Source organism: Carcharodon carcharias, chromosome 3, assembly GCF_017639515.1.
Source record: "Carcharodon carcharias isolate sCarCar2 chromosome 3, sCarCar2.pri, whole genome shotgun sequence".
Lineage (NCBI taxonomy): Eukaryota > Metazoa > Chordata > Chondrichthyes > Lamniformes > Lamnidae > Carcharodon > Carcharodon carcharias.
The window spans coordinates 212,890,002-212,913,703 of record NC_054469.1 but is presented as its reverse complement, the minus strand read 5'-3'; the positions used below and the strand labels follow the sequence as shown (position 1 = coordinate 212,913,703).

At 39.6% G+C, this 23,702-nt stretch overlaps 1 protein-coding gene across 1 annotated transcript in view; it reads left to right on the top strand.

Annotated features, from left to right (window-relative positions):
* The window catches only part of gmds (GDP-mannose 4,6-dehydratase), a 651,025-nt gene that overhangs the window by 238,023 nt on the left and 389,300 nt on the right, over positions 1 to 23,702 (top strand). Inside the window, exon 7 of the mRNA XM_041185221.1 lies at positions 20,213 to 20,340. Coding sequence (XP_041041155.1) covers positions 20,213 to 20,340 — 128 coding nt within the window. The remainder of the gene's footprint in view (positions 1 to 20,212; positions 20,341 to 23,702) is intronic.

Sequence of the window (23,702 nt, the reverse complement as noted above, 5' to 3'; positions counted from 1 at the left end):
TTTAACTTTTAATAGTTTCTGCTCATGAGCCCCTAAATGTCTCTACTCCTCCACAGCTTGTAACTTCTTACCATTTAGAAAACACGCTGATCTATCTTTCTTATTCCAAAGGTAATGACCTCACTTTCCAACATTGAACTCCCTCTCCCACAGTTTTGTCCACTATTATCCCTTTGCAACTTTCTGCTCCAAACTACACTGTTTAGTGTCTTCAGAAAACTTTGTTATATGACTCTCTCTTTCTTCCTTCAAATAAGTCTTTGATACATACAGTGAAAAGCTGAGGCGTCAGTACCTTGTGAATTTTTCACAGTCTGCTAATTGAAGTACATGCTCATCATCCCTACTTCTCTGTCTCCTACCTCTGAACCAATTCACTACCCATGCCATGTACTTATATTTTTGTTAACAGTGGCTTAGGTGAAACCTTATCAAATGCCTTCTGGAAGTCCATACTACAAACATCAGTTGCCACTCCCTTATCTGCCACACAAGTGACCTCCTCATAAAAATCAACTAGGTTAGTTAAATATGACTTAACCCTTTACAAGTCCAAATGCTGACTCTCTCTGATCAGATTATATTTGTCCAAGCGCTGAATACTCTGTCCTTAATACCAGATTCCAGTAACTTGACCACAATTGATGTTTGACTCGTGGATTTACAATTTCCTGTTTCCCACTCTTTTTCAATAATGGAAAGACACTCACAATTTTCTAATCCAAGAGAACAATTTCTGAATGGAGAGAGTTTTGGAAAATCATGACTAAAACATCTGCAATTTCTTCTCCTATTTCTTTTAATACCCTGGAGTGGGAATCATTGGGACCTGGAGATTTGCCTAGCTTCAGTCTCTTTTTTATCCTCCATTACCATGATCTTACTTCTAGATTCGCCCACAAAATTTAATAGAACTAGGGGTCACTTTTTAAAATAAGGGATAGCTCATTTTAAGACAGAGATGAGACACTTTTTCTCTGAGGGCTGAGAGTCTTTGGAAATCTCTTGCTCAAAAGGCGGTGGAAGCAGAGTCTTTGAATATTTTTAAGGCAGAGCTAGATAGATCCTTGTTTAACAAGGGGGTGAAAGGTTATCAGGGGTAGGCAGGAATGTGGGGTTGAGCTTACATTCAGATCAGTCATGATCTTATTGAATAGCGGAGCAGGCTCGAGGGGCCAAATGGCCTACTCCTCATTCTTATGTAGTAAGTTCCTCCCCTTAATTTAATTTTAATTGCACTCATATCTCTGATACTATATCCTCTTCCCTACTGTGAAGACCAAGACAAAGTAATTAATTAGCTATTTCCTTATTTTTATTTACAGTATCACTTGTGTTTGTCTCTACAGGACCCTCATTACACTTGGCCATCCTCTTTCCTTTAATATACTTGTAAAAGCTTTTAGTGTTATCCTTGATAGCCCTCACAAGTTTTTCTTCGTATTCTTTTCTTGGAACTCTTATTGCTTTTCTTGTATAATTTTGCTGTTCTTCATATTTCTTCCAGGCCTGGAATCTCCACTATTATTTGCATTTTTGTAAGCCCTTTCTTTTACCTTTATACTGTCTCTCACTTTTCATTGTAGGCCGTATGCTTATTCAACTCATTTACCCTTTTTTCTTTCCCTGTGTCCCCGACTTTCTTTCACCAAGATGAGACGTTCTATTCTTGTATTCTTTTCCACCTAGCATCAGAAATCAACCAGTGAACCTGGTGTTCAGAAAATTTCCACAGTGAGACCATTTCACTTATTCGGCAGTTATTGGTTTAGAATAATGAGCTGAAGCATGGCATTTCGATACAAACATGGTCATTGACACTAGCCATATATTTTGATTAGTAGTTAAGATGAAATTTCTGTGTACCTGTGCTACAAGACTTAATGGGGATGAGTTTCTTTTGCCAGCCCCTGAAGCATTAGAGGGAAGAAATGAGAATTGAACTGTTGTTATAGATCTTTGTCTCATATGCACTTGATCTGCTTTTTCTGGGATATCCCTGACATTGAATTAAATGCCAGCCTGTTTCAAGCAGAGGCTGTATCATGGTGGCATATTGCCTCCTGTATAATTTTTTTTTGAAAGTTCTGAAGCAAACAGGACATTATAAATTGCAAGGCTGCTCCTTTAAATTGGAGGATCTATAAAGAGTTAATTATCAAATTATTCCCAGTGAAGATAAGCTGTTTTTCCCAGTTCTTTGATTTGCCTTGTCTTTTCTGTGGCGATGCAGCAGGGCAAGATTTTGCCTTGAATTTGCATGCTGTCTTTAAAGCCTGCAGCGGTGTGCAACTTCACTTCACTTTCTTTTTTTGAGTAAATGCTGATTTACATTGGAGAATCCTGTCTGGAACTTATCCACAAATGCTAATTAACTGAGCACAGAAATCTTGTTGAGCATGATCTAACTGAATTTACACATCCAACCCAATTCCAGAACAGTGGGATCAAATAAAGTCAGCTGTACTAGGCCCCTGTGTCTAGACCTATGGGTTCGAGCATCATTGTCACCAGGACTGGTTCGACGAAAATGATGCTGAAACAAGTGACCTTCTCGAACAAAAACAAGCAGCCTTCATTGCCTGGCAGAATAATCCAAGGTTGCAAGTCAAGAAGGCAGCATTTCAATAGCTCAAGGCTGCGCCCAAAAACAAATCCAGAAGATAAAGGACATATGGCGGGAAGGGAAAGCCCAAGCGATCCAATAATATGCTGAGCATCATGAGAAGCAAAGCTTTTTTGAAGCCATCAGGGCCACCTATGGACCAAGGTCAAATGGACAAAATTTCCTTCACTCACAGGATGGTGTCCCTTTTCTTAAGATTGACAATACCATCTGTCAATGCTGGAAAGAACATTTTCAACAACTCAACAGTGGCAGCTGATACTTTCAGGCTATTGCCCAGTACCCAGTGGTAGAATCCATGGGTGAACCACCAATGGAAGAGCTGCAACAAGCAAGCAAAAAGATGAGGAACAACAAAGCCTGCACCCCTAATGGTATGTTAACTGAGTCTTCAAAGCTCATGGGCTTTTGCTCAGATGAAGACTCCATGCTCTCATCCTATGGTTTGAGAGGAAAAAGAGCTCTCCTTACCCCCCACCTTTGACTTCAGGAATGCAACAATTATAACCATCTTCAAGAAGGGAGATAAATCATGCTGTCAAAACTATCGAGGTATTTCCCTCTCATCCATAGGGAAAATTCTGACACGCGTTCTCCTGAATCACCTACTTCATGTGGCTGAGGAAACCTTCCCAGAAACACATGTGGCTTTAGACCTTCCAGAGGAACCTCTGACATGGCCTTTGTTGCCAGGCAAATCCAAGAAAAGCGCTGAGGACAACACTAGGAACTCTTTTGAAGGAGAGTCATATTGGACTCAAAATGTTAATTCTGTGTCTCTCTCCACAGATGTTGCTAGACCTGCTGAGTATTTTTAGCACTCTGTTTTTATTACAGTGTTTCAGCATCTTCAGTATTTTACTTTTATACCAGGAACTCTTCATTGCATTCATCGACCTAACCAAAGCATTTGACTCAGTAAATCGCGGACTCTATGGATTGTGTTTCAAAGATTTGGACATCCAAGAAACATCTTCATAGTCCTGCAGTTGTTTCATGTTGACATGACTGCAGCTGTCTTCAGTGGGTAATCTGAAACAAACACCTTTGAAATCCAGACCAGTTTCGAGCAAGGCTGTCTGATAACCCCATACTATATACAATCTACTTGACAGTGGCTATTTGCCTCATCAAAGATGAACTGCCTCTGCTGTGAGTACTAAATATCACTTAGATGCAAAACTCCTTAACCCCAGTCACCCATTTGCCAAAGCTAAACTGACCACCATAGACTTAGTTTGAAAATGACTGCAGTGTCGTTGCCCACTCTACACCAGATTTGCAAGCCACTTTCGATCTCTTCAATTCTGCATACAGGAAACTCGGCCTGTCCTTGAAGGTTGTCAAAACAAAACTCATCTATCAACCCACACCTGGTCAACCAAAATTCCATCTCACATATATGTTGAAGGAGAGACTGTAACAATGACACATAAGAGTTCTAGAGAAATTCTATCAGCAGTGTCTCCACCGCATCCTCCGGATTCAACGGGAGGGTAGTCGAACAAACGTTAGTGTCTTTCTTAAAGCCATCTGCACAAGCATTCAGGCAAAACTCTTGCTAAATCAACTTTGATGGACTGGACACTGTAAAACATCTCCTCTGCAGGCCAGGGAGGGCAAAGAAAATGCTTCGAAAACACTCTGAAGCTCTCCTTGAAGCTTGGCACATTGACATTGAAGACTGAGAGGAACATGCTACCAATCATATGAAATGGCTACACCTTGTCCATCAAACTGCATCACGCTTTGAGTTACAACACCTAATGATGAGGCAGAGTAGTGATAGAGAAGGGAAGAAAAGGAAGCAAATCCTGCACTCCGGGATCCCACTACCTCATGGGACACCCTGCCCCATGTGCTCAAAGATCTGTGGGTCGAGAATCAGCCTGTTAGTCACATGAAGAGCCATGGCAGAAACTTGCAACCTTGTGTGGACATCATCCTCAAATCGAGAGACAGCCGATAAGGAAAAATTGAATTGCAGAACAGAATTGAGAGTCAAAATGGTCTACTCCTGTTACTGTGTTGCTCATATTTTTGGCATTTTGTAATAAATCCGACCCATGTGGTTGTATGCTCTTTATTGAGTTGATCAAATCAAGCATAAATTAAACCAAATACAATGCTCGAGACATAGTTATAAGAAAAGAATGAAAAAAGCCCTATTCTCTTCTAGGTAGAGATACTTGACCTGCTCTGATGTTCCTTCTGCTCTGTAGCTTCTTCCTCTCCCACTGACTTCTTAAAATCATCTGTTGTTGTACTGGGCTTTTAATCAGTACAAGCCTGAGCCTTTCACCTGGAGCCTTGAAATGTGACTTTTTTTCTCCAACATGACAAGGTCAAGGAAGATGCGATTGATTGGTTATTGTCAGCTGGACTGAAATGAAACGAGGCTGATCAGTCATCAGCTAATCATCAACAGGCTAATTTCTTTGAGACAGCTATTGCCCAAAGTTACAGTGATTAAGATAAGGCTGACCAACCATGAGCAGCTTATCACAACAAGGAGTTCTTATTAAGTTTATTTAAAGACATCATATAAGATTACAGTAGCAATACTAAGCACAGGTTATTTCAGCATTTTAGTTTCAAGTGTTTCATCGCCAGGCACCATAAATAAAACTATATGTATGCAATATCTTCACGAGTCTTGCTTGAATCTTCCATGGCCTATCCATTCTTACAAGAAAAGTGCAGAGCTCAATTTATGCTGGGGCAACAGGTAAATAGTGAGAAACTGATCCCACTCAAGGGAGCATCAAAAACTAAAGGGCACAGGTTCAAAATAATTGGCAAAAGGAGTAAATGTGATGTGAGGAAAAGTGTTTCACCAGAGGGTGGGTGGAGTGTGGAACGAACTTCCTGAGACGGTGGTGGAGGCAGCTTTATTTGAGGTATTCAAAAGGGAATTGGATTGCTACCTGAAAAGAAATAATGTGTGAGGTTATGGGGATAAGGCAGGGGAGTGGGACTAGTGGGAATATTCTTTCAGAGAGCCAGTGCAGACTCGATGGGCTGAATGACCTCCTTCTGCGCTGTAATGATTCTGCGATTCTGTGACACAAGGAAAATCAGCCCCATTATCTTCTGCCCCTCTTGTCTAATTGCTTCTTTTATCAAAGCATTGTGGCCTACTCTGGCATATGAACTCAGTTCTACTTCACATATAACATACATAGTGGGATCAAAGCTGCCCCGATGCATGACAACTAATAATCTTGCTTAATGTTATTTCCAATCGTGTAATGGTCTTACAGGTAAATTTTGATAATCCCATATGTAGGGTTGATGTCTTTATGCATTTGGTAATATGGAATTCTGACAGGATGTTTAAAAAGGGATTTTTGGTAAATATATTTGTTGCTGTATTGTATATTATCATCAGTACTTATATCTGAAATAGAATAATTCAATAAATACACAAATATGATCCATATATTTATGAACATTGTACGTAACTATATCAATTCTTGCTTCATTACATGGTACTTCAAATTCAGCACATATAAGTTTACTATACGCAAATATTACAAATTAGATAAGACATGGATAAGGACTGAAATATGAAGAATAGCAATATTCAATAGAATTGAAGAAAGGGAACCCTTTTGGTTTAAGGTGGATCTCTCATGTGACAGATAATTGAATGGTAGCATCGAAGGATGCTGTCACATATCTGTCATCTATCCAAATAAGATTTGAAAGGATTCCACGATGTTCAGATTGAAAAAATCCAAAAAACTCATTTTCATCAGCCAGTAGGAAGATAATTGAGGTTTGTTCTGCCTGGGTTTTGTGGATATTCTTGGATATCAAAAGAAATGGAGGAGGCATAAATAAACTTTCTTTTTCAGGGCATAGACATGAGCAAGGACTGAAATATTAAGAACACCAATATTCAGTAGAATGGTTTGATCCATTTAAAACATAAGCTTATTGTTTTTAATCACATTATGTATGTTAGAATTCACATTTACACTTCATTAGGTGTCTCATAAATGCTCCTTAGGTCAGAAATTTGATGTGCAGACTGAGACTGGGAGGATGAATCTGGGGAGAGGGGTCATGGGAATTTAGGTGATAAATATTTAAATCTGCAAAAGCACAATGTGTGGACAGAGTGCAGTATGAATATGCAAGGTAGCTCTCATTTCTGCCCACTATGACTTGACAAATGCATATATTAGAAAGTGGTATTCATAAAAGCTGAGTTCTCTTTGTTCAGCACCTCACAGAATTGACGAGAGAGACTTTTTAGCAGCAAGGTAGTTTCACAAACGAACTCCTTAGCAAGACTACTCATTATCTGCAGCAGATGGGGAAAACATAATGATTGGTATCAAGGCAACATTTCAGAACAAAGATCACTGAGCTTTTATTGCAGGAACAGTAGTTCTTACTGGCCGAAGAATTTCTTGAAAAAGTTTATTTATGCCTCCTCCATTTCTTTTAATATCCAAGAGTAATCCAAGCAGAACAAACCTCAATTACCTTCCTACGAGCTGATGAAAACTAGTTTTTTGGATCTTTTAATCTGAACATTGTGGAATCGTTTAAAATCTTATTTGGATAGGTGATGGATATGTGACAACATACCTCAGTGCTACCATTCAATTACCTGTCACCTGAGAGTTCCACTCTAATCCAAAAGGGTTCCCTTTCTTCAATGGGAAAGGTCTTTCTGGTATCTCACATAAGTTGCATCTTAAAAACCTCGAATGCAAATGGAAAAGGTTTATGCCATTGGTACCAAAAATTGAATTCTCTGCAAAATCTATCCATTTCTTTTCACGAGAAAAGTAGTTTGGATTAATTATAGTGTTGCTTGTGCCTCCAGGCTGTAGGTGGGTCCAGAATGACAATTAGCTACACATAAAAGTATTTTTTTAAATGTTTACAATTGGGTGTGACATTTCAGCTGTATTATGCTATTTAAAGATATTATTTAATCAGGGTTTGTTTCACAGGTTACTGAGAGTTCATATGGCTGTCATTGCACTCTATCACCTGACCTTGGTAAAAGGTTTAATTGATGAATATTTAATCAAGCCCCAGTTCATGAAGAGTACCTAGAAAGTCAAATCTTTTTATTAGCAATAACCTGCTGTGATTTGAGTCAAATCTTTCATCTAATGTTTGTCACATTTTAGACTGTCAGCTGGCTCATTCTTATTTCAACATGCGGTGTTGTTGAACTTCATGGTTTGATTTTTTTTCACCACCTTTCTTAGAACTTCCCAGGCAGCTCAGCTGGCACTAAGGAAGGAATTATCCCAAATTTGCACTAAGTGCAGTAGCAGGCGTGAAAAAGAACATTTTTCTGCACTGTATCGCCTCAAACCTGCCTCATTAGTCATGCATTTCCGGGAAACACGCCATTTTGATGGTGGGCGGGCTCTCATTTGCCCACCATGCCATCACCACGCTGCTTCATCATGTTGGGTGCTATATTCAACATGCAGCCCCACGCACACTTCTGTGCTTCCAGCCTTGGAGGCCACCAGTAAAGACCTGGCTCCAAAAGCCAAAAAGAGTACAGCCCCCTGATTCAGTGACGCATCCCTGGGATGCCTTCTGGACACCGTTGGAGTCTGCCACAATGCCCACTACCCTCGCTCAGGCAGCAGGAGGCCCATCAGCGTCACCACTCCGACTTGGTGGCAGAGGTGGTCAGTGCCAATGCTGCACAGAAGAGGTTTGCCATCCAGTGCAGAAAGAGGATGAATGATTCTAACCATGCCGCTTGGGTAAGGCAATTATCTCATCACTCTAAACTCTCTCACTCTCAAGCCCAGCACTGGCATCTCGCCCATTGTCAGTTCAAGGGACATCACCACTCTCACTCTCACAAAGAGCCTCACATTGCCATCTGGCCTCATCTCCTCAGGAGATTGCCTCCTTAGCGCTCTCCCTCTTGAGGCCACTTGCACAGATCAACATGTGTACCCACACACACCCTGGGAGACCCCCCTTCCCCTGTAATGCCCTAGCCCTGCAGTCTCTTTCCTTGCCTGAGGCCACTGCCCCCCCCTTCCCTAAGCAAGTCCTAGCTCTGAGACGGTTGAAAAGCCACCCCCGCCTTATGGCTGGTCTCCTAAGTAGAAACCTGCCCATGAGCCTCCCTAAAACTGATGTGGTGCTGCCTGCAAAGCCTGGCGCTTATGAACACAAGTGCTGCCCAAAGCAAGATAGGCAAACAACCCTCAAAGTCCTGAGCAAAGTGCAGCTGTCCAGGTATACGTCGCTTGTGTTCAGTTGTGAAACATGTCAACATACAAGGATGATCCAGTGTGGGGGATGATTCCAGCAAGCATAAATGTATTACAATGAGGTTCCCGACAGCAGGAAACATGGCCTGCCATTGACAGAGTGGATGATTGCAAACTGCAAATGACGTTGTGAAACCGATTTTTGGCTTTCTCTCCATATTGTCCACTCATGCTGCTGAACATGCCCAACACCAGTGGGTGCAGAAAATTCCGCCCCAGGTAGTTGAACAAAACAAAGAGGAAGGTCTTTGCTTTTATTTTGAGTCTGTGTTTAAGCTAGTGGATCTCAGACAGAGAAACATGGGAGGCTGTGTTTTCCTAAATCTACCCCCGAAGATTTAGGATGAGACTTCTGCCTGTCCTTGAAACCCTGTCCTGGCCCTGGTGGAGTTTATTCCTTGGGCCTTATTAAATCTACAGGGAAGATTCCTAATTGGATCTCTGCCAGCAGAAGGGAGCCCAGTGCTGCCTGAGGCAGAAGATGCAGCAATGCTGCAACCATTGTATCTAAGTTTCACCAACCTTAAAATAATGGTTAAAACTTTAAATCACCACCAACACCCCTTCTATTGAAAGGAAGTGCTTCTTGCTGATCACGGAGCTGTAATAATTTACATGATGGAATAAAGGACATTCTGCAATCAGACCCCAGTTAGACCCAGAAGGAGACACCTTGTTCCAGCGAATCTCTTCACACTGGCGTGACATTAAATGCAAGTAATGAATGGGTAGCTACACCTACAAACTAAATCACCAACAGCATTTATGTAGCACCTTTAATGTAGGAAAAGGTAACTTGCCCTTCACAAAGGCTAAAGCTAAAGAAGAAAATAAAAGCAAAATACTGCGAATGCTGGAAATCAGAAATAAAAAACAGTAAAATGCTGGAAAAACTCAGCAGGTCTGTCAGCATCTGTGGAGAGAGAAACAGAGTAGATGTTTCAAGTCTAATATGACTTCTTCAGAACTCAAGAGGATTCACAGAGTTATGAAGAATAGTCAAAGAAAAAAATATTAGGAGGGATGACCAAAAGCTTGGTCAAAGAGGTGGGTCTTGAACTCCTCCATCTCCCTCTCCTCTTTGACAAGGGAATTTCAGAGCATGAAGTTTAGACAGCTGAAGGTGCAGCACCTAAAGATAAGCCAAAGGGAAGGAAAAATGTGCAAGACACCAGAGTCAGAGGAACAGAGAGTTCAAGCAGGTGGTTCTGGGACTGGAGCAGGTTACTTAAACAGGGAGAAGGCAAGGCAATGAAAGGATTTAAATATGAGGGTGAGTGTTTTAATTTGGGTGTGTTGACAGACCAATGCAGGTTGAAATCTGTGGGAGCCAGAATTGGCCAGGACAGAATTGGAATATTTGAGTTGGAGAGGTCACAAAGTGGATGAAGGTTTCAGCAGTAGATGGGTTGTGGCAGGGGTGGAGGTTGGTGGTCTTTTTAATAAAAAGGATATGGGATCAAAAACTCAACTGTGGTCAAACAGAACACTGGGGTTGCCATCTAGTTTAGCTGGGAACAATGCCTTGGGGGAGGGTTTAGGGGCTGACAGGGTGGTGGAGAATGGATTCAATGACAACTGTCCATTGTTTCAGGTAAATCAGAAAAGCCAGTAATGCAAAACCTCTGTTTAGTATCAACTTTTCCCCAAATTATTAAGTTTTATTCCTCTAGGAAACTGAAAGATTGTACCCAAGTACAATGCTTTCTGTAGCATGGAATTGTTATTTTTCTTTAAGAATCAAATATTTACAACTAATTCTGTCACAAAATATTATTATGTAATATAAATTTTAGTAGATGTTGTAAATAATTTAGCAATGAAACTAACTGAACCCTCAAACACCATTTAGTTTCTCTGTTCAGAGCTCAGCAATTGCATCAGGGAATAAATTGCTTTCAAAAAGCAGGGATCAGAGGTGACATTGTAAGATGTGAGTTACATTGGAGATTTAACACAGAATACAAAAGTTCAAGGCTGATGGACTCAAAAGGAATAAAACCTGGTGGCTGAGTTTAGTTCAGTCTTATTTTTTACAGAAATGAAATAAAGTTCTTGAGGGGATGCTTTGATGGCACTTCAGTCATTTTGATGATCCAACTGAAGTAACTCCTAATATTGTGGTTTGCAATTCATCACTCAACCCTTTCCATGAGTCTTGTGAAAACAAATGTGGATGAGATCTACAGTCCACTACATTTACTGGTAGAACTCACAGATTATGATTCTGAATACAACTGAATTTATAGAAATTTGTTGAATACATTTAGGCTGGGATAGACAGATTTTTGCTCTCTCGGAATCAAGGTATATGTGGAACAAGCAGAGGAGTAGAGTTGAAGCCCAAGATCAGCCATGATCGCATTGACTGATGCAGCAGGCTCGTCGAGTCATATGGTCTACCACTGCTCCTACTGCTTGTATTCTCATATAAGAGTCGAAGCAGGAAATATGACATTTCACTGTTTTAAGGCAAGATGGTGAAGATGGGTTGTGAACATTTTGCATAGAAGAACTGCAGTATTGAAAGTATCTCACTTTCATTCCAGACATAACTACTAGATATAGTACAAATAATAATATTAATCAGAGCTGTTTTTATCATGGATGAAAGGATGTATATTAGATACTATCATATGGTATTGAGATGAACACCCACACCTGCATCATAAATTAAGTGGTAATTTATTGGCACCATGTATGGTCGTAAAGTATTTCCACCTGTATTTGTGTTACTTGATTGTCACAACAACCAAAATGTAATAACTAAAATGTAATTGAAGAAAGTCAAAAGTCCTATGATTTTCAGGCCAACAAAATTCATAGGGCCAATTTTATGATCTTTTTGCAGTACTGTAACTTCAGCTTCAGCAACAAAATCCAAAAGTAAGTTGTTGATAAAAAAAAATAATGTTTTAGGCTAATTATAGTGCAAAATTCTATGTCTATTTATTTATTTAACGTTCACAGACTCGGCACATAATTCCAGCCATCTTTGGACATTATCATCACCAGCGTGCAATGCAGTAGAACCACCAGAGAGTTGTTAGTTGGCAGGATTCAGTAGGATGGTTACATGGTACATGGTTTGTATTTGTCCTTAAAGACATTTTTTGTCATCATGAAGGTCCCATAGGTGAAGATTTGAGGTGCATTGTCCCCAGAATTGGAAATAGGAGGCTTTTGTGGTGGCATAAATGTGTGGTAGAAAGCTCACCTTGAGGCTAAATATGACACCAACTTTGTAACCAGTCTGGTTCAGCCTCTGAGTTTTCAAGAGAGGATTGGAGCCAGTGGCTAGGGAACAGTGTTTTTGGTGGGGAAGGTAAGGGAAGCACAGATCATAAGATAGCAAGAAATAGAAGTAGGAGTAGGCCATTTGGCCTATTTAGCCTGCATTGCCATTTGATAAAATCATGGCTGATCTGATTGTTGCCTTAACTCTATTAGATTTACTGAGCTAATTTCTAATTTTTACTGAAATTAGAATATCCTCATTACCTCATTAATCTGAGATGGCTGAGAGGTATGCTTCTGACATCATGAGCGGTGCACTTACGTGTACTAGGAGTTACATATATTAGTACACAAGGCACTGTTCTTTGCAAACAGAAAGGACATGTGCACACATTGTACCTGTTTCAAAAATAGGTGACAGCCATTCTCTGGTTCATTCCCCAGGGCAATGCCTTGACCAATTGGAGTCAATCTGCCTGGTTTGAATTTAAACAAAGCTTAGCAATTAACTGCCAGTCGTCAGTTAACTGGTGCATTCTCCATGGCAACACCTCTACCAATCCACGTACCAACCAATCAGCACACTCTTCTCATGAAATATAAATTGTTGTTCCCTTTGCATTTGGTATTCTTGCAAATTATCCTGATGAATGCAAGATGAAAAGCTTCAACAACAATTAACATCTGTGCCACACAAATGCCAGGTAATAACCATCTCCAATAAGAGAGAATCTAACTTTCGGTCCTTGATATTCAATGGCATTACCATTGCTGAATTCCTCCACAATCAATATCTTGGAGATAAGCATTGACCAGAAACTGAACTGGACTAGGCCTATAAATACTGTGGCTACAAGAGCAGATCAAAGGCTAAGAATCCTGCAGTGAATAACGTACCTCCTGACTCCCCAAGTCCACCATCTACAAGGCACAAATCAGGAGTATGATGGACTACTTCGCACTTGCCTGGATGAGTGCAGCTCCAACAACACTCGAGAAGCTCGACACCATCCCATTGGCACCCCATCCACAAGCATTCACTCCCTCCACCACTGCGCACTATCTACAGGATCCATCCCAGGAACTCACCAATGGTCTTTAGACAGCATCTTCCAAACCCATGACCACTACCATTTAGACGTAAAAAGGGCCAAGAATGCATGGAACACCACCACTTGGAAGCTCCCCTCCAAGCCACACATCATCCTGACTTGGAAATGTGTCACCATTCCTTCACTGTTGCTGGGTCAAAATCCTGGAACTCCCTCCCTAACAGCACTGTGGGTGTACCTACACCACAGGGACTACAGCACTTCAAGAAAACAGCTCACTACCACCTTCTCAAGGGCAATTAGGGATGGGCAATAAGTGCTGGACTAGCCCACATGCCATGAATGAGTTTTTTAAAAGTGTCTTTCTTCAGCAACATATCATGGGTGGTGAGTTTGCCAATTCTTACAGTGTAGTCTTGAAATTAAGCTTGGTTGCTGGTGTTCTAGCAATAGAAACAGCATTATTAACAACAGGGAGTAATTCACCCATTGTTCCACCAAACAGTTAAACTGTTCTCATGATGAAGTCATTTCTTTTTATAAGTGGCTAGATTTTCTCTCTTAAATTTACAAACTAAAATCAGATCACAAATAATTTATAGTGATTTAAGCCTGGGAAAAATTAGTTTCCACCATGCCAAGTCCCATTTACAAAGCTACAGGTGCAAAGAAAGTTCCAAGGCATTTCAAAGAGTCATAAGGAAAATTGCATGCCTATGGATGGTGCCAGAAAAGGACAACAAATAGATGAGGAAGGGGAGAGGGCCAAGAAGAAATCTTTAGGGTAATAGCAGGGAGGTGAGAAGACAAACTATTGGTAGAAAATCTTTGGCATAATTAGGTAACCACGGTTGGATAGCTTACTAGAAATCAGGTTTTAAAGTTTTGGATGAGGATAATGTGATCGATCATGTCAAAAACGGAAAGTGGATAAGTGACCACACCCCACAGTTACAGTGAATGTTGTTTGTGACTTTAATTAGGAAGCCTTGGAGATGTTGGGTAGGCAGAAAACTGATTGATAAGGTTGAAGATAAAGTTGTGAGAATGATGGGCATGCATCAAAATTTTTTCTCATTTTCAAGGATCTTGGAAGAGAAAGGGAGCTTGGAGACAGGGTGGTAGATAACAAGGACAAGAGGGGTTGAGAGTGGGTTTTTGAGGAGAGCGGTAATAGCCTGTTTGAAACAGTGGCTGAGGAGAAGGAACCATTTATAGGGCTGGATTTTTGTGGAGGTAGGGCAACTCTGTGGACCTTTAAAAATGGGTGATAGGACCCTGATCTAGAAGTCCTGCCTCCATTTCAGGCAGGTCCCATTTTTGCTGGAAAGGAAAAGGGGGTGGGGCATGAAATGTGCAGGCATGAATTACAAATCAGCTGGGCCATTTGAACAATGAACAGGACAAGCAGATCCAATTTTTGCTCCAGGAACAGCCTCTACTCATAGTGTGTGTTCCACCGCTTTATGGTGGGCTGTAAATGCTTTGGATTGGCTGATAAGGTATGTAAAACTGTAAAGTTATTTATAACCCCTGCCTGTGTTTCTGAGAGTAAAGAAATTCTGTTCCAGCAACATCAATAGGCGTTTATTGATATAACCCTAAGTGCTATCATTATAGCATTATTACTGCTTGACTGCTTTCCACAACCTATCATTATCACAAAGTTTATTTTTTGACAGCTCAAAGAGGTCATTCAAGGATTAGCTGTCATTCATGTGGGACTGTGAATAAAAATGTTTGTTTTTATAAGGGGATTAAGTACTTGAGGGGGTCTAAATGTATTGAATGGGTTTACATGAATTGGGTTCTTTTATATAGTGAACCCTGTAATAGATATTTAGAAGTTTATTTCATCTCAGCATGGCTCCTGATCTCTGCCAGTGGTGGGTACTAGGTAAGTTGGAATGGAGGGTGTAAGGTCGAAGGGTGTTGCATGGGCATGGGTTGAAATGAGCTGGTACTAAGTTGACATAGGAGCTGTAGGGGACCATGATGAGGAGTGGGGGAATTCCCTAACGGTATTGTGGGTGTACTCACACCACATGGACTGCAGCAGTTCAAGAAGGCAGCTCACCACCGCCTTCTCAATGGCAATTAAGGATAGGGAAATAAATGCTGGCCTAGTCAACAGCACCCACATCCCGTGAATTAGTAAATAACAAAGAGGCAGTTTGGGGTGTGAATGGGGTTTGGGTTGGCATAGAGGTATGAGGGGCCTTTGGGGTAGGGGGGGCATGGGTTGGCATGGAGAGTATGAGGGACCATTGGGGATGGGTGGTGGGCATGGGCTAGCATGAATGGAGGTTGGGGAGTAGGTGGGGAGTGAGGGGGTGTGTGGTGTTTGGGCTAGAGGACCTAATATTTAACAAAACAACAAGTCCCAGAGAACTAGCCTGCGTCAGCACTCAGCAGCTCCTATAGCCCACTTCAATTGCATCCAGGGACAGTGAGCCTAACTCCATCACGCACCACCAACCCCTCCCACCCACCCACCCAAAACAAAAATCGTGCCATTCACAGCACTGTTTCCCACAGTGGGAAATTTCCTGATTTGAGCTATTACCTCAGGAGCAAAGATCCAGCCCATAATGTCAGCTAGTATGGGAGTCAGAAAGAGATGTGGGACGGTCACGTGAAATAGTACTATTTTAGTATTAATGGATCAAGTTAAAACACAAGTGGCATGGTTACCTCAAAAGACAACATACGAAATAGAAGCAGAAGTAAGCCATTTGGCCCTCCGAGCCTGCTCTCCCATTCAATAAGATCTTGGCTGCTCTGATTGTGTTTCAAATTCCACATTCATATCTACCCTGATAACCTTTGATTCCCTTGCCTAACAAGAATACGTCTACTTCCACCTTAAAAATATTCAATGATCCTGCTTCCACTGCCTTCTGAGGCAGACTTCCAAAGTCGCACAACCCTCTGAGAGAAAAAAATTCTCCTTATCTCTGTCCTAAAAGGCCAACCCCTAATTTTAAAGCAGTGCCCCCTAGTTCAGGACTAACCCACCAGAGGAAACATCCTTTCCACATCCACCTTGTCAATACTGTTCAGGGTCTTATACACTTCAATCAAGTTACCCCTCACTCTTCTAAACTCCAGTGGAAACAAGCCCAGTCAGTCCAACCTTTCCTCATAAGACAACCCATTCATTCCAAGTATCAATCTAGTAAAACTCCTCTGAACCACCTCCAACCCATTTATATCCTTCCTTAAATAGGGAGACCAAAACTGTGCACAATATTCCAGATGTGGTCTGACCAATGCCCTGTATAACTGAAGCATAACATCCTTATTTTTATGTTCAATTCCTCTCATAATAAATGATAGCATTTCATTAACTGCCTTAATTACTTGCTGTACTTCATATTAACTTTTTGTGACTTACGCACTAGGACACCAAGATCCCTCTGTACCTCAGAATTCTGCCGTCTTTCTCCATTTGGCGGGATGAATAAAAAAGCAGAGTATTACTCAAAGTGAACAACTTAACACTTTCCAACATTATGCTCATCTTTATTGAAGCAGTAAGGCCAACCTGCAGAAAGGTTTGGACTGCTGACGTACCTTAGGAAGACCAAGTAATATTGTATGATAAAAAAAATTAGAATGAAGTGCAACTATGCATTCAGTCCAGTCTAGAGAAAATTGGAGTTGAACCAAATCTTAACAATATCTGATTTACAAGATTTACAACTGACCTTTTCTAAAACGAAAAGTTGATTATCTTGTATCCAGCAGTTGGAGTGGCAACATTTACCTCCTTTCAAGTTAGAAAATGTTCTCTGGCATCTTCCAATCTATACCTAATTTAATTTGGATCAATATGGCCCTTTTTCCATTTTTTTTTGTTTAGCAACTGTGTTACTGTTTCAGCTACTATCTACACTTTTCTCTGATGCACTGTAACACTCTGATATACACCACATCCCTCATTGTAACACTCTGATATAACCCACACCCCTCCCTGGAGCACTACAATATTTTGGTGCTAAGAGCAGGTTCCTTGGTTGCACTTGCATCTTCATTAACAGTGGAATCCTGTTAAGCTTGGTTGATAATTTCTTTTAGTTATAATTGATTTATGAAGATTTTCCTCAGATATGCAGATCGATCCTTTTGTGGTGAAAATGAAAATCAGTGGCTTTGTATGTAATACGCAAAAGGAACTGCTCTTTCCTATAACGAAACATTGATTTGCAGTGAGTGAATCAGTCAGATTCTGTTTTATTACGTGGGATTCCTGGATTTTAAATTAGTGTTTTGGGAATTGCTGATTATATATTCTGCATACACCACAGGTTATCCAAGTAATAAATTTAAAATTAAAAGTTAAATGTTTAATTGAACTAAAGTTAACATGCAATTATTAAGCAATGTCACTTTTTTGTTTACTTTATTGCCTAGCCATGAGGGTAGAAGGATTTTACTGTAAATGGCATTTAGGGGGGTATGCAAGAATCCACTTGCTGGTTTTCTTCCTCTCTTTGTGAAGAAAGGCGCTCAGCTTCAAAACTATGACAACAGAACTCGGATGAAGTGTACGCCATGTAAGGGAAATCCCAAGTACAAACTTGTGTTCTACCATTTAATTTAAAGGCAGAAAATTAAAGGTCAATGTAGTATGCCACTAGGTTTTCAGTTCTTTGAGACCCAATTGTTACAATTGAGGCTGGATGTAGAAAGGATGGGGACAGAATATGTCTTCTTGCTTGCAGAACCTTCATTGTTAGTGCACAGTGTTCGCTGCAGTCTGAAATGGGAGAGTGAAACAACAGCAAAATTGTGTCATCTAGACAAAATAAGATATTTAAGCAGTAGGAAATCCACTTGGCTTGCTTTAGTATCATCTGTCTTGCATACATTAGCTGTCAAACTAGGGTTCAGATCAAAAGCCTTTGGAAGGTTTCTCAAGTTTGCAATAAAATTGCACAAAGGATACATTTATGTTGTAAAATTCCTGCCTGCCAGTATTTTTTTCCCAAATACAATTATAGCATGATTGCTAGTCCTTTTATTTTCATAAAAAAGAAAACAAATGTTGACAATATTTTAATAAATACTACTTTGTACATTTATTATAATTTTAAATGGGTAAAAATCAAACATTCACCAAAAATGCACAGTGCAAAGTAGATTTTTAAATGAAAAATTATTACTTTTCTGAAAATGTACCTATATGTTTTTGAGTACCTGCTGTTAAATATTGTTGATTTTGGCAGTCCTTGGAAAGCAAATTAGGTGTAATCTCTCAGATCTCAGTAGTCTGTTCAGTCAGCCATGACATTCTCAGTGTCTGTCCTTTTTGCTTCCCAGCTGTGCAAAGCCATTGCTGAGGCAATTCTCTGCCTGAGTGTTGAAGATCACCCATTTAACAGCAGATGGCGGCTAGTGAAAAATGCAGTCACCAAACTAGAGTTCAAACTGGGTTCAGGAACAAAGTTAACTTGCCTCCTGTTGATGAACCTATTTTAATTTTTCATTTATTCTAATGTGATTTCCAATTAAATCCAAAAACCCATATGATTACATTTCACCAATTGACATTTTTTTACTTCAAGGCAAGTTTGATTGCTACTTTCACATATAGTGCAAGAATTATATCTCAAGTGTTTCGTTTATGTATTTAGGAATCTGATGATCAATTTGTTATGTGACTTGGTGTCTGAAGGGAAACAATTTAACCAAGTTTATCAGTGGAAAATAATTAATACTTACCAGTCTGCAATAGAAAATTAACTGACAATTTTATCCTTCTTTGCTTCAGTATAGTGCAATTACTTCACTAAATTAAGAAGACCACCTTTTGGGTTTAGGTAGATGGTACAATAATTTAAATGTATCTTGTACAGTCTGCACCACTTATATTGCCTGTGGTTATTGTGGCCAGCTGTTTATACCAGGTTACTAATGTTAGCTGTTTGCCATAGCTGTCGATGACAAACACTGTTTATACTGTATTAAATTAATTTGGATAAATTGGGTGGACTCAGCTGTTCCATCAGCTGTTCACACCTAGTTAAGGTACAATTACCTTGGCTCCTTAATCCTATGTCTTTGGTGTTGAGTTACAGTTTGCAAAGACTACTGAAGCATACATGGCTAGAAAATGAAAAGCAATGAGCTCCAGCACAAAGATTAACCTAAACAAAATAGATGAGCTGCCAAAAATGAGGCAGCATAACCTAGCACAGCACCTTTGTCTGCCTAAATCTATTGTTGACTTAGAGACAGAATAAACAGTTGTTCACTGGCACTTTTTGTACTGTCCACCTCAATATAATAGGCAAATGTACAAACAAAAATACACCCAATATAAACAATGGGGACAGTATCAGCATGTAAATGTCTTTGTCTTATTGCAGGATGAGTAATATTATTTAATATATTATTGAATTTGCCTAGAAATATTAAATCTCTTTTAGTACTTATGGAAATGAGTGTTATGTCAGTTGTGTTATAAGCTTCCTATTATTGCATTAGATTTTGCTACACTGTGTTTCAATTGTAATTTTTGGCAATATATTTGATCATCAGATCCATTTTATTTATTGCATCTCACTCGTTCTGATAAGTGCTGTTGTCAGATACTGGCTGGTGCTGTTTTAAATTGATGTAATCTACAATGGTGATTATAACTCATTGCTTTCTATTTTTTAACTTTAAACTTTCTCCATCTTTAAACTTTAAAAATTCAGTGACATTGTGTATTTGGTGTTTATAGGTTGACAGTTGCGTACATTTTTATTGGCTTGGCTCCTGAATTGAAGATATAAAAAATAAATTAAAAATGATTAAGTAGTTTGTAAAGAGGCTTTAGAAAGTTGTTTGCTGTGTAAATGGAGCTCTTGACTCTTTGGTTTGAAGCTTCTGGGTTTACTCAACTGACAGATGATACCATAATATTAAAAAACAAGTAACTCTTAAAATGTTAAATACACTTTTGTTTCCATTTTGATACAGTTAAACAGCCGGAATAACTATATTGATGTTATCTGTTATCTTTGTTTCAGGGTCTAATTTCGTAACTCGGAAAATTAGTCGGTCGGTGGCTAAGATTCACCTCAGACAGCTGGATTGTTTTAGTTTGGGCAATCTGGATGCCAAGAGAGATTGGGGTCATGCCAAGGACTACATTGAGGTAGGCCATTGGCCAGAGGCTGTTCAGAAATAGTTCCCTGCCTGGATGATACGTTTCACGCATCATCTCAAAAAAATTGCTCAATCTGTATGGCGTATCTTGTGAACTTGTGCCAGAGGAGAGTTGCTAACGCAGTGTACAGTCAATTACAGCCTAGGGAATTTAGTTCCATGGTGGGCTACCCCAGTCCTGACCTGACTAAAAAACAATCTTTCACTTCTTTCAGAACAGCTATAAGTTTATGTTTCACTAGTAACTTACTGCCAGAGGGTCATTCTGAACCTTGACAATAATTTTAGCTTTTTTCCTCCTCTGATTTTTTTTCACTTTTTCTCCTTAGATACATGTACAAGTGTATAAGCATGTTTATATTTTATAATATATTTAATTTCATTTTCCATTCTATAGTGTGGAACAACTATGGAGACCATTTAACTCTACTAGACAGCAGCAAAAATAGTGTCTGGACTGGCTAGCTTGTTTCCCTCAGTTGGGTCCTGACAGGTTTCCTGTGCTTACAATGCTATTTCTGTCTTTTTGAATCATACATCCCTGGGACACAGACACTGGTTTTCCAGAACTATTTACGTAATTTAAACAGAAGCTAGAAACCTACAAAGCAAGAAAAGCTGACAGTTTAATAAGGGTGCGGCAACAAGTTTATGGTAAATGCCTCTGTGTGGGTTTACTTTCTATGTGAAAGAAAGCAGCAAATCCAGATGTCTGCTACTGGTAGTGCAAACACCACAGAACTTTATACTGATGATATATTCGGTTCCTACTTAAATTTTAATGATAGACTTAAACTGTGCTTTTTGCAAATGGTATATAGTTAAACCAAATTTTTATCCTATTAGAAAAGTCAGTCTGCAATTAAAGATGGAGGGAGAAAATTATAATTTTCTTATTTTATGCTGCCTCGTCACAATTTTCCTGTGTTAAATCTTTCCTAGTACATGTAGTCTTTGGCATAAATGTGCTTCTTTGGAATTTTGCGCAATCTGCATCCACCTCACAAGTTGAGGAAGGTTAAGTAATGAACTAAGCGAATGTCTGATTCATTAACCTGTATCAAACTCACCAAAGGTCTAATTCATTCGATTTATTAAATTCAGGTCTTTTTTTGTTTTTGCTGCTGTTTCATAATCCTAATGAAAATCTAGCACTCGTAAAGATCGAATGAGTCTGGTTTAAGATAAATGCTGTGGTTGCTAACAAATGGCAGCACAAGAAGCCAAAAAAAATACAAGAGCAACCTTTTTTTTATTAAATTTGGCTAAAAGTCTCAGCTATTTTTAAAAAAAAAAACACAAGTCTGCTCTGATCTTATCTGTAGTTTCTGCAGGATTTAAGACTGCCAATGCCAGGCACATTTTACTGCAGGGTGTCTAACAGTTCTTATTTTTCATACCTTTGAAGTCCAGTGCAAAGGTAGGTGAATATTTGTACTATTTTACTTATAGTGATTTGGGGACAAATTTAATATACTGGGGCCATTACTGTGACATTTGTATACAATCTATTCAAGTGAGATGATAGATCTGGTTATAATGATCACTCACTGACACAGGATAGTTATTCAGAATACAGTTGTGGATAGCCCATACCCTTATAGTTTCTGGGGGATATTTTGTTTTATTTTTATTTCAGATAATGTACAGGAAATAAACACTCGAAGGGGGAAATTGCAGTACTGTGGGGAAAGGGCAGGAAAATGGGATTAATTGGACGGCTCTTTCAAAGACCCAGCTCAGGCACAATGAGCTGAATTACCACCTCCTGTGCTGTATTACCCTATGACTCTATATGAAAGCAGTATGTTCATAGCCATGTTACTTGTGTATACGTTGACTCCAAATCATCTTTGAACTTTATTTTTCTTGAAGTTCTGCTACTGCCACACACTGCTTCCCCTCCTCACCCCTTCAACTAGAGGGAGGATGGCCTGAGCCTCGGAACACTCCTTAGCTGGAATTAACATTGACTGGTTTCTGCGTGAGATAAACTGGTCCTGTTTGTTTCTGATCACAAGCCTGACCCTCTTTAAAATGAAGAGCACGATTGCCACACATTGACCATTTGGAGTCCAGCAAAAGGAATGGAAAATGACCCCTAGTGTTGCCCATGCAAATGCTCAATTTTGAAAGACAGGAACTCTTGATCTTTTAAATAGAAGTGTAACAATTGCTGAACTATTCTGACAACATGCAATTTGAAAAAAAAACTCTTGTCTTCTTTTCCCTTCCATTTTTCTCAAGAATTTTGATTCCTTCCCTGGGCAAATTCTGATGGGTATGGAGCATTCCCCTTTACTTCATCCAAATAGCCATGGTCAATGTGTGGGCTAAAGAAAAGAAAGGAAAATGTGCATTTATGTAGCACTTTTTACAAACACAGGATGTCCCAATGTGCTTTACAATCAATAAAGTAGTTGTAGGTGTGGTGACTGTCATAATGTAGGGAGCACCATGACCAATTTGGACAAAGCAAGTTTCCACAAATATCATTGAGATAATGGCCAGGTAGTCACTTTTTTTTTAAGTGATGTTGGTTGACAGATAAAAATTGGTGAGAAGACCAGGGAGAACTCTTGTAATTTTCTTCAGATAGTATCATGGGATCGTTTACATCCAACTGAGAGGGTAAATGGAGCCCTAGCCTAATGCCTCATCCGAATGACAGCACTTCAGACATGAAGAACTCCCTTAGTACTATTAGCTAGCAGAGAGGCACTGGCATTAATCTAGCTTCTGCCCTTACTTGACATCTTCACACACTATTTCCAGAAGCATCAGTGTATTTATGAGCAGGAACCCTATCTGATTTCCCCTCCCCAACTCAGATGTTGAGAATAGCAATAAAAACAGGGAGTGCTGAAAAAAATTCAACAGGCTTGGCAACATTTGTGGAGAGAGAAACAGAATTAATGTTCCAAGTCCAATATGACTCTTTTTCGGAGAACTCAAAACATTAATTCTGTTTCTTTCTCCACAGATGCTGCCAGACCTGCTGAATTTTTCTAGCACTTTATGTTTTCGTTTCAGATTTCCAGCATCCACAGTATTTTGCTTTTCTTATTATGTTGGGGATAGCATCCCTATTAAAGCCTCAGCTGTAAATATTCAATTCAGCACAGATTGAACGTACTCGGGACCTTCTCAGTAAGTTTGCTTCAGCTACTCATCGACTGAATCAGCCGAGCCAAAGGGGGCTTCTGGATGCATCATTGAACACTCACTGTTCAATGTAAAATCATTTTGCATATATGGCTGTTGGATGGCTTTTATTCCTGACTAATTCCCAAGCCATCTTCAGTCTTTTTATATGAAGTCTGTTCATTTATTTTATCTTGACAAAAGCAT